This window comes from Bombus huntii, chromosome 10 (genome assembly GCF_024542735.1).
Source record: "Bombus huntii isolate Logan2020A chromosome 10, iyBomHunt1.1, whole genome shotgun sequence".
Classification (NCBI taxonomy): Eukaryota; Metazoa; Arthropoda; class Insecta; order Hymenoptera; family Apidae; genus Bombus; species Bombus huntii.
The window spans coordinates 14,116,929-14,128,800 of record NC_066247.1 but is presented as its reverse complement, the minus strand read 5'-3'; the positions used below and the strand labels follow the sequence as shown (position 1 = coordinate 14,128,800).

Below are 11,872 nucleotides of genomic sequence, written 5' to 3'. Positions count from 1 at the left end.
AGTCATCAACGCAACGAATTTCACAACTTAATAATACAACCGAACGAGTGGCCGTTGGCAAGGAACAAGGCGTTCCTCGCCAAGCATACACGCGACCTCACGCCGCACGATAGTAAGGTAAGCTCGTTCCTTATTTCGACCATCTCCTATCCTCGGCAACGATGACAAGCGAAGACCAACTCATCTCCCTGCGTCGGAGACGAGGCTATTGTAGCGGCCGATTCACATACGTATCGAACCGACTGGACGAGTACGAGCAATCCGAGCGTCAGCAAAACTCCTTGTTAACGAACTACGAGAAACAACTGACCGAAGCTGCGAGTCAATTCGAAGCGATCCAACTCGAGTTAGAAGTATTAGACGAGGAGGAACAAGCGCGCGGCTTCGAAATAAGGAATCAGTACGTCGCGGTAGACATAAAGCTACAAAATCTTCTGAGGAACGCGCAAGCAGCATCGCCGTCGACATCCATAAACCTTCCAACCTGTGCATCATCCGCAAGTTTAAATCCGATAGCCATTAAATTACCAGATCTTCGGCTCCCTACTTTTGACGGAAGCTTAGAGAAATGGAACACGTTTTATGATACCTTTTCTTCCACAATCGATAAAAATCCTAGTCTCACGGATGTACAGAAATTCCATTACCTGCAGTCCGCCCTGCAAGGAGAAGCAGCCGATTGTTTAAACGCGTTACCCCTTAGTAATGTAAACTACAGTCAGGCTATAGCCGTTCTCAAGGAGAGTTTCGAATGTCCACGATACACAGCTTTCAGTCATTGCATGGCAATAATTGATTATCCAAGGATAACCAAAGAATCTCCAACGGAATTAAGGCGCTTAGTCCACACATTTAAACAACACATATATGCATTGAACAAATTAGGAGAATCCTACCCCGATACCAGTGCTATGCTCAACAGCCTCATCCTCTCGAAAATACCACTAAGTATCCAAAAACAATGGGAAATGACGCTGCCCAATAACGAGGTGCCTCCGTACATTCATTTACTAAACTTCCTAGAGAGATTAGCACGAAGCTCCAGACCGACCACCACGGTCAAACAAACAAGAGAATCACCGGAACAAACTACTCCGGTCCGTCAACGCGCACCATGAGGGCATGCACTTACGGCGACACAGGTTACTCCAACATGCCCCACCTGTCAAGGACCACACCCCATTTGGAGATGTGACACCTTCAAAACCAAATCCCTTCGCGAACGCATTCGGGAGGTCAAAAAAGCATCACTATGCCTCAACTGCCTCGGGAAAGGGCACGCAACGAAGCATTGTTTCGCAGGATCATGTCGCGTATGCGGAGATCGACATCATACAATGCTGCATAGGACAAAACGCCATTCAGGGTCTCGTTCCAGCAAGTCCAGCCCGAAATCTTCCCCATCAAATAGCCGATCCACAACACCTTCTTTGCCACCCTACGTATCACCCACTCGTCGCAAAAAGCACACAACAGACCACAGATCGGAAACACCACGAATAGCCGCGTCTCCAAGTCCACCGCCCAGTGACAGACGAACACATAACCAATGACGCCGACGATCGACGACTCCGTTGATGACCGAACATATCAGACCAATAGCATCCGAATTATTATCCAATGATCTAATCATCACAGCGCAGATTAACATTTTGAATGATAAACAGCAACCAATCCGATGTCGAGCGTTGCAGTATCTTGAGGTCGCGATGGATGGTTTCGTTGGTAACATACCAAGGTGCGTCTATTAAGGCTCTTAGCGCTTTCGATTGGAATCGTTGTAGTATTTCGATGTTGGAGTTACTTGGACAGCAACAGCTGGTGATACTGTCATACACCTCCATTTATAAACTTTCGAAAATTGATGTGACCTTCAAACTTTAGTGTATTCTGTTTCACAGCACAAAATGTTTCCGAAACGTAAGTTTATTGTTACAATAAACTTGACTAGTGGCTCTGAAATACTATCCTTGAAAAAACAATGGGGAAATTGCAGCAAAAAAAAGAAGGAAATAAACAAAGACCTTGTTGGTTCGTAAAAATAAAATATGCTACAGGAAAAACTTTTTCCAACGGATTGAGATGCGACAAGCTTTAAAAGCTATGATGCGAATCGAGCGTTTGTCTACAAGAGCGCATTTTCGGTGGATATATATGTCGGAATGACATTGGGGATAGGGTTGTCGGTGTTTGAGGAGTCTTCATTGAAGGTAGCCATCGTTGCGGTGTAACGAAGATACGATTTATTGACACAGGTATGAATAACACAGGTTTGACAATCTACCACGGCGGTGAGACGTCCGCGACACTAGTGACAGTGGTCTCCGGTTCAATAACGAATCCGCGGCCAACGGGATGACAGATGGACGTTCTCGCTGAATCTAAATCTGATTCGTAAAAATAATTGCTGAGCGTAAAGACGTTACTCTTTGGTCGACGGGAGCGCGTAAAAGAATGCCCGTCCCGTCCCGATGATGCCACAGAGGAAAACTATAATGGGGTGTGTCTAAGGACACGAGATCATCGGATTCGTCGAGGAAAGCCTTCGTTTAGGAACGAAGGGAAATTGACGTTGCTGCTAATTGGTCAATCTCCATATCGGTGGTTAGAAAAAGATGCTAGCCGCCCTCGAGGGAAAGTTGCTAGTGGGAGACGCCGCTCGTTGAAAAATATGTCTCCCCTATCTTCCCGTAGTTGGGACAAAGACTGTTTGTCTGTTTGAAGGACTTTAGTTAACTAAACCTTAAGATTTATAACGGGCCCTCGGGCTAGCCGAACATGTACTGCGGAGACGCATCGACATCTGGCAATCATCTTACTCGAAGAATAGGGTCTGCGTGTGGCGAGCCACGGGACAGAAACCGTTGGAATGTTTACTGTCGCGTGTCACCACGAATATTTCTTTTGAGGAGATCTATAGAATTACTCCGTACCTTTGTTAGACAAAGCGTTCATCCCGTGACCGCGGCTACGTTCGGCGACTGATGGTCGCCTCGAGCCCAAGCTCATTATCACAACTCTCGAACAATTACAATCGGATTGAATAACTACAATTGTTCAATTACAGCTATAGTAGACTCTAGGTTACAATGTTGCGGGATTATCTAAAATTCCAAGGGCTCCGGTGTTCTTTCATCTCCGACATATAATTATATAATGACTCATTGAAAACCAGCTTTCATTTTTTGTTGATAGTATGGTAAGAAAATGTGAAGTTCGAACGCTTGTAACGATTGCCTGAGTTGCGTCATCCTTGGTTTTAGGAAAAGATAGGGAAGTCACTGAAGGGTGTCGCGGCTTCGATGTCTTTCGTAGCTGCGACGCGGAGGCCTCTCGGTTGTTCTTTGAACAATCGTCAACGTGGACGAACGTCAAAGCGAAACCACGCGAATTCGGCATTTCCGATAATACGGAACACTGTAAACGCGACTGCGTTGAATTCGTTCGATTAATTCCTAGCAGTATCTATAAACAGTGAACTTAAGGCCCCATACACAACTGCATACGCTAGGTTGTAAGAAATAATAGCTATATAAGTATGTAGCGGCACATGAGTTAGAGAACGATGCAAATCGAGAGCGACTCATATTATTGTTTTGCCCCGTGACACTTACACAGTCTTGACGTACATGTAACGTCAACAAATATCTCCAACAGACTCAGGAAACCTGAACCGCCTTGCACACGACACCGACTCCCAAAACAAAGGAATATGAATTCGGCACATAGGCATAAGATAAACTAACATCTAGAAGGGCTGAGTCTTGATCGAGTCTTTCAGTCTTTCGGTAACGGTCAAATTGCACACTTGTAATCCTATTATAAAATAAAGGTACCTCGAACTCTGGTTCAAGAACCCAACATTTTTTTATTATTATTTTCCCATTATTTTTACGTGACATTTTGGCGATCCTGCCAGGATCCATTCGCTTCAGTGTAAACGAAGTTACGATTTCAGTCTACGGACATTATTGAAGATCGAAGGATTCGAACTACTTGTGTTATGAACTTTGGTGCCAATAATTTACCACGGTGGACCAAATCAACGGGGCCACTGTCAGCATAGAACAAATCAACAGAACGAGTTTGACACTCAAACAACACATTTGAACGCGCCACAGAGGAAAACACCGCAAGGGAACCTCATTCTACGAACTTACGTATCAAGGTGAGAAAAGTCGGAATTCTTTTAAACAATATAGAACGCGAAAAGTTAGTTTCTCTAGTAACTCTAGCGAAGAGACAATATGAACAAGAAAGACTCAAAAGCCGAGACAAGTTTACCCTCTATATGTGGAGTTCAAAATAAAACGGGATCACTCGATTCCTCTACCAGAGCAATTTTAAACTTAATACAGAGACAGAACGAAGAATTTCGACAACAATTTAACGAAATAAAGAATGCTTTAAAATTAGCGAACGAAGAAAATAGAAAACGCGCTAACGAAATGGAAATATTAAGTAGAAACCTCTCTCGTGTTAAACTACCACAAATAAACGTAAAATCAACTGAATTTGGTTCTATGATGACTGACGATGACGATAATATATCAGTATTAAAACACGATACTAATCCACCTCCACCTATGCCACAAAAGCCACCAACATATGTCCAACCATCCAATCCAACAGCTGCAAACTCTGAAAATCTAAAAGATGTCCGATACTAAACGGAGAAAACGATATAAGTGTAGAAGATTTTATTCGTGAAATAAAAGAAATGAGAATGATGTGTAGCGAACAAACGTTATTATTAAAAATGATCAAAATAGAGAAAATTGTAGGAAAAGCCGCAATGACAATCCGCAATATCCATATTAACGAATTCGAAACTCTGTACGAAGGATTAAGACGTAACGTAGCTACTCAAGCATCAGTAAGAGAACACCAAGATCAGTTAAGAGTGATAAAGCAAGGAATAACCGAAAGCGTGCAAAATTATAACATTAGATTTCGACGTGTTTTCAACAAACTTCAATGCAGCATTACCAATGAATATAAAGACGAACTAACTCGATGAGCGATGAACGATCGACTATACATGGTTTCTGTGATTGACTATGTAAGAGGCCTTCGTTCAGAAATAGGACACGTGCTATTGGCTAATCCCCCCCCCCCAAACATCATCGATGCAGAAAAAAAGGCAATGGACGTGGAAAAATACTTTCGCGAAGACAACGCTCGCAGACGGATGACACGACAAACAACCACTCCACCATCTTATCGTAACCAGACGTCTCGTCCAGTAGGTAACCGCTTCACGATTACAAGTAACATGAATAACAAAACTCCACCCACACAAAACATTCTACCAAGAATGAATAATTTTACAAAGCTTGAAAATCGACCATTAAACGAAAGGCCACAAACGAAATGTTTCAAATGCAATCGATTGGGACACCTTGCCAATCAATGCCAAAATTTTCGAATACCGCCTCAAACAAAAGCCCCTCCAGGAATAAACCACATTCAAGAACAATCAGAATTAACAATGCTACCTCAGGAAGATTATCCACAATACGACTACAATTACCAGGACGACGAGGATTGCGATTTTTCGTTGACTCGGGAGCAGGAATCAACTTGCTTAAACGAGGATGCTACCCAGGAAGAACAATAATACCAGACACATAGAAATTCTCCATGGAACATTCCAAATACGAATCCAATTCCAAAATTAAACTAAATTTATTCAACAAAGAGATAGAATTTTCCTTAGTAGATGATAATTTCCCTATCATAGAAGACGGCATATTAGGTTTACCCGGTTTAAATCAATATCGATTCGAACTCTCCAATAAAACATTAAAATTAGATAATAATACTCTTCTGCTGCAGCAAGAACCAACCCTCGCATCGGGAGAAATCGTTCAAAAAATTGTATACTTCGACGGAAAGCCAACGCCAGTATGCTTTATCAATGGTGGTAAGTTTTCAGTCCAAATTTCTAACATTATTGAAAATATAAACACTGTAGATTAAATTGAAAAATTCAAATCTTTGATTCGACTATCGCATATAGAAAAACCTCTTAGAGAACCTATGTAGTATTTTCGTCTGTACCTACTTAAATTATATTTATCTTATTTTCCTTTAAGCATTCGTGAACGTAGTGGTAATGAACTTCAATGTGTTTAGAATTTTTTGTGAAATTTCCGTACTTTGCTATACTTATCACTCCAGAGTTATCGTCATAAATTTTTACAGGGTTATTGTCTAGATTTACATTGAAGACCTTCATAATTTCTCTAATAGACATTAATTCACTCACCGCTTCCGATAGAGCTACATACTCTGCATACGTCCAGGCTTTTGTCACACACCTTTGTTTTTTAGATTTCCAATCGATTACATTTCCATACAATTTAATTACATATCCAGAAGTAGATTTTCTATCTAAATGATCTTCTGCCCAATCAGCGTCCACATAACAATCTATCGTTTCACACTTTTCATTCCTTTTCTAATGTAACCTTAAATCTTTAATATTAAATATTTCAATATTTCGGTACAAATATTTCAATATTCGCAAAGCATATTTAAAATGTGTCTCGCTACAACAATCTTGAAATCTACTTAAGATAATTCACACTATAACTTATATTGGGTCTGGTATTTGTACTAATATACAGCAATGCACCAATTAAGTTCTTGTATCCAATGTCATTTCTATTTATCTCAGCGTTTTCAATTTTTAAATTTGTTTCCGTTGGTGTACAGTACAATTTGCTGTTTTGTAATTTATATTTGTTCGCTAATGATTCAATGTATTTCGTTTGGCTTAGTTTCATTTCATTTTTTATATAATCATACTCTATATTTATTCCAAAATATTCTTTTACTTCACTTAAATCTTTCATTTTAAATTTATCAGGTAATAGCTTCTTTACATTTTGTATCCTTTTTTTGTTTTTACTACAGATTAACAAATCGTCTACATATATTAGCAAATAAACAACATTTTTCCCCTCTCCATGAGTATATAGGCACAACTCTATGTTATTCTTCTTAAAATCCAATGTCGTCACATACCTATCAAAACACTCATACCAGTCCCTCGGACTTTCTTTTAACCCATAATGCGCTTTCGATAATTTACAAACTCTATTCGTTCCGTCTGCATATCCCTTTGCTTGATTTACATATACCTCCGAACTTACTTCGCCATTTAAAAAGGCAGTTTTTACATCCATTTGCTCAATGATTAATCCATTTTGACAACAATATGATAGAAGAGAAGAGAATATATGTCATCAACGACTACGTTTCTTTGTTGAAATCCTCTTACCACTAATCTAGCCTTATACTTGTCATCTGATTTTCTCGTGTAAACCCATTTTACATCTAATACTTCTTTGCCTTTTACCCTCTCTACCAATTTCCAAGTTTTGTTTTTATAGAGACACTCTATTTCTTTATCCATAGCCTGTTTCCAATCTTCACTATTTTCACAACAAGTCGCCTCCTCAAATGTGCAAAGGATATCTACTCTACAATAATTTGCGTGAATCTCACTACTGTTTTCCTTTTCTGGATACCTTACTGGAGTTTTCTTATTACGTGTAGATCTCCTAGGAATCTTTAAGCTTTCAGAACTATTATCATTTTCATCTTCTCTACTTTCTAACTCTTCCTTATTCATGCTGTCCAATAAATAATTATCTTTACTATCATCGCTAACTGCATCGAATGAATTCTCCTCAAAACCGATACATTTTTTGTCTGTTTCTACGACCTCTACATGTCGCTACTGTTATTTTTACACCTAATAGGACTCTCTAACCTACTTCACTATATCCTAACAGAATTCCCATATCTGCCTTCTTATCCCATTTAGAAACTCTTTTTTGTTCTGGCCTTCTTACAAAAACTTTACTTCCATATAGATGTAGATTTTTAACACTTGGTATTCTCCCGAAGAATATTTCAAAAGGTGTCTTTCTTTCTATAGTATTCGCTAATATTCGATTTTTCAAGTATGCCGCTGTACAAACTATTTCCGGCCAGTACCTTTTATGTACTTTCGCTTCCGCAAACAAGCAACGCGCCATGTCCATCACTGTTCTATTATACCTTTCCGCTGTCCCGTTTAATTCATGTACGTATGTTGGGCAATTATTCTTATACCTTTATCCCTAGCAAATTTATAAATTCGATTATTTAAATATTCTTTACCATTATCGCATCTTAATATTTTTAACCTCTTGCCCGTTAAATTTTCGGCTTCATTTACGAACTGTACGAAAGAATCAAAGACCTCATCTTTTGATTTTATACAATAGATCCTAGCTATTTTACTATAATCATCGATAAATGAAATGAAATATTTTTCTCCATTGAATCCGGTGGTCTTAAAGGGACCACATACGTCCGTATGAATAATTTCCATTATTTCCCTAGCCTTAGTTCGATTATTTTTGAAAGGTAAGTTATGCATTTTGCTTTCTATACACACCCTACATTTCAAAAGTTCCTTTTCAAATTCATTCGGTATGCCAGTCACTAGCTGCTCTTTACCCAAAATCTCTAAATATTTAAAATTTACGTGTCCTAGCATCCTATGCCATCTTTCCTTTTTACTCATACCACTACGTTCGGCGCTGTTTACTAAGTGCTTCTTCCTTTCAATATACTTTTCATTTTATATGTACCATTCTCTTTGACCGTTAAAGCTGTAAGTTTATTGTTCTCATCTATTATTTTTGCAATATTTCCTTTTGAAATAACCATATTATTATTATCCGTTAACTTGCCGAAACTAATCAAGTTTGCGGACATTTCTTTCACATAAAAAATTTTATTCATATTTATTTTATTTCGTTTTTCAAATGCTTCAAAATAGCTTATAACATTTCATACTTTTGTTGCCTTTATCGATCTATTATCGCCCAAATATATGTCGGGTTAACATTAGAATTAGGGTTAGGGGTGTAAAGCGAATCTTCGTTTGGATTACACGTCGTCGTTATGCAATAGAGAAGACATTGGCTAGTGCAAATACGATTACCATAGAACCGGACAAGTAACCGTGGTGATTAGATACTCGAGAGACTAATGACAATGATCCTAGGTTCAATAACGAATCCGCGGACAACGGGACGGTAGTCGTACGCACTCGCAAAAATCTAAGTCGGATTCTGTGTTAGTATTCGCTGACCGTAAGGAGTTAATCCTTTTTTTTTGTCGATGAGACCGCAAGAGAGAATGACTTTCCGTCCCGGTGATACCCCAGAGGAAAACTATGACGGGGTGTGTCTAAGGACACGAGATCATCGGATTCGTCGGGGACATACTACGTTCGGAAAGTAAGGGAAATTGACGTTGCTGCTAATTGGCCAATCTCCATATCGGTAGTTAGAAAAGGATGCTAGCTGCCCTTGAGGGAGGGTTGCTAGTGGGAGACGTCGTTCGTGGAAAAATAGGTCTCTCCTGTCTTCCCGTAACTGGGACAAAGACTGTGTATCTGTTGAAGGATTTTAGGTAACTAGATATTAGTGTTTATGACGGTCCTCGGGCTAGCCGATCACGTACTGTGGAGACGCGTCGACATCTGGTAAACATCCTGCCCGGAGAATAGGATCTGCGTGTGGCAAGCTACGGGACAGAAACCGTTGGAATGTTTACTGCCACGTGCCGCTACAAATCTTTCTTTTAAGGAGAGCTATAGGATTACTCAATGCCTTTGTTAGGTGGAGAGTTCGTCCCGTTGACCGCGGCTACGTTCGGCGACTAATTGTCGCCTTGAGCCCAAGCTCATTGTCACAAGTCTCAAACAAATACAATTGGTTAGAATGATGGCAAATCGTTTAGTTACAACTGTAGATTTTAATTACAATGTTTTTATGGATTTTCTCGAGGTTTCAGAGAGAAGGCACCGGTGTCCTCTTATCTCCGACATATATATTTACCGGTTCTTTAAGGTCGATAGATTTATCAAAATAATTTACGTCGTTAATAATGTGATCGGTACAACCGCTATCTAATAGGCATGTTATTTCGTTACCACTTATCTCGTTCATCTCGCTGCTGTATGCTGCGTGTGCTGTTGCCATCCATATGCCTGCTCCTGAGTTGCCATATTCGCTCGTGCCGGCTGCTGATTGACGATGGAAGTTTCCACGCCCCCTGTTCGTATTGCCTTTGTTTCCTCTTCCTCTGCTGCGACTACGTGTTGACCCACGCCGATAACTGTTACTGCTTCCCGCTTGGACGCCATTTTGACACTCTCATGCAAAATATCCCACTCTTCCACATTTGAAGCATCCTTCCTTTTTTGCAGCAAAGGCATTAGTTTTCATTTCTCCTCCATTAGACTTATCTTTCTTTTCCGCTATTTCTATTTTATTCTTCACGCACGCTACCGTTTGTTTCTCTTCTTTCACTGCATCTATTATATCCGCTATGTAGCTATACTCTTCGGGTAACGTATTGTTTTCGCACGTTCGCGGGGAGACGCGATCTCGAAGAAGCGCGCCAACGGGAGTCGTAAATTCCCGTTACGATTTGCTAATCGACGCCGCGAATCGCTCGATCCCTTATTTCGTTTAGGATAATAAGGGTAGTTAAATGAAGGATAACGCTGTTGCTAACAGGTTATTATATATTTTCACAAACCAACAACTTCGGTGTAACACAAAATGAATATTTGTTATGAGATGACTACGAATGAGTGCGACCTGAGTCTCTAGACGGATTATCGCGTATACTGATGGATTTGTCGACTCACTGTATTCGAATTGCTGACCGCTTGACGAGATGCTTGATTGAGACTGACTGATCTTCGGGTGTAAACCCGGTCGAAGGATGTTGACTGTTCGAAGGATGTAAAATCAGTGATGTTCGGAGACGATGCTGTAGCGGAGGAAAGCTAAGGATGGGTGTGTCTAGCGCACGGGACCATCGGATTTGTTGATGACGATTTTGACTAAGGGAGTGAGGGAAATAGTCTTCGTTGTTAATTGGTTAAACGAAGGGTCTTAACCGCCCTCGAGAGAAAGTGGTTCGCGGGAGGAAAGTTGCATCATACGTGAGAAAAACCAACTTTCCCTTGCCAAGCCGTAGTAAACAAAGGTCTTTAGAAATGCTTTGGAAACAGACGTTTGTTCAGTTTGAAGGACCTCGACTAGGAAATTCCTAAGATTTATGGAAGATACTTGAGACTATTGAGGGTACGCAGTGAGTATCCGAAGACATCTGGTTGCCATCTTGCCCGCGGTGTGTGGTCTGGGCTAGGTAGAGTGTTACGTAACACGTATTTATCATGTAATTCAGCTTTTCCCTCTCACTCACTTTTGCGCCTGCACCTTTTAATTCATTTATTAATTTTTCAAGATCGCTAAAAAACGATGCTGAATCACTGTATTTATCAAGACGTATCTTCTCCAATCTCCTACTGCACACGATCTAGTGCCGTCGATTCTTTCAAGTACACTTCGTCGAACTTTTTCATTATTTCATACGCTGTTTTTTCTTCCCTTATATATTCTAATTGTCTATTTGAGAAGGCACTGTAAATTATATTTATCGCCTTCAAATCCTTTTTATCCCAGTCTGGATTGTCTGTTTCAGTCTTCACTCTAGTTATAACAATATCACATTCTTTATATCTCAGAAACATTGTTATTCTTTTCTTCCACATACCATAACCCTCACCATCGAATATCGATAGCATAATTTCCGATCTCTCCATTTTAATTGATTTTCTATTCTTTACTCAAGCGTTCCTACGTGCTTGAAGTATTTTTTCTTTTATTTTATATTCTTTGAACGTTTCTTCCCTTACTAAACTCGCAAGACTAAAAACCACGCACTAAGTAGCTTGCAAAACTAGTAACCACGCTCTGCTACCATGTTAAGGTATAGAGAGGATTCG

At 40.0% G+C, this 11,872-nt stretch overlaps 1 protein-coding gene across 1 annotated transcript; it reads left to right on the top strand.

Moving 5' to 3' along the window:
- The first annotated feature begins 161 nt into the window (after positions 1 to 161).
- On the top strand, positions 162 to 1,118 carry LOC126870584 (uncharacterized). Its single transcript, XM_050628399.1, has one exon. The coding sequence runs from the start codon at positions 162 to 164 to the stop codon at positions 1,116 to 1,118; it is 957 nt and encodes a 318-aa protein (XP_050484356.1).
- The last annotated feature ends 10,754 nt before the right edge of the window (positions 1,119 to 11,872 follow it).

What these genes read in the sequence shown, in the direction of transcription:
- LOC126870584 (XM_050628399.1), top strand. Translation starts at nt 162, where the DNA reads ATGACAAGCGAAGACCAACTCATCTCCCTGCGTCGGAGACGAGGCTAT.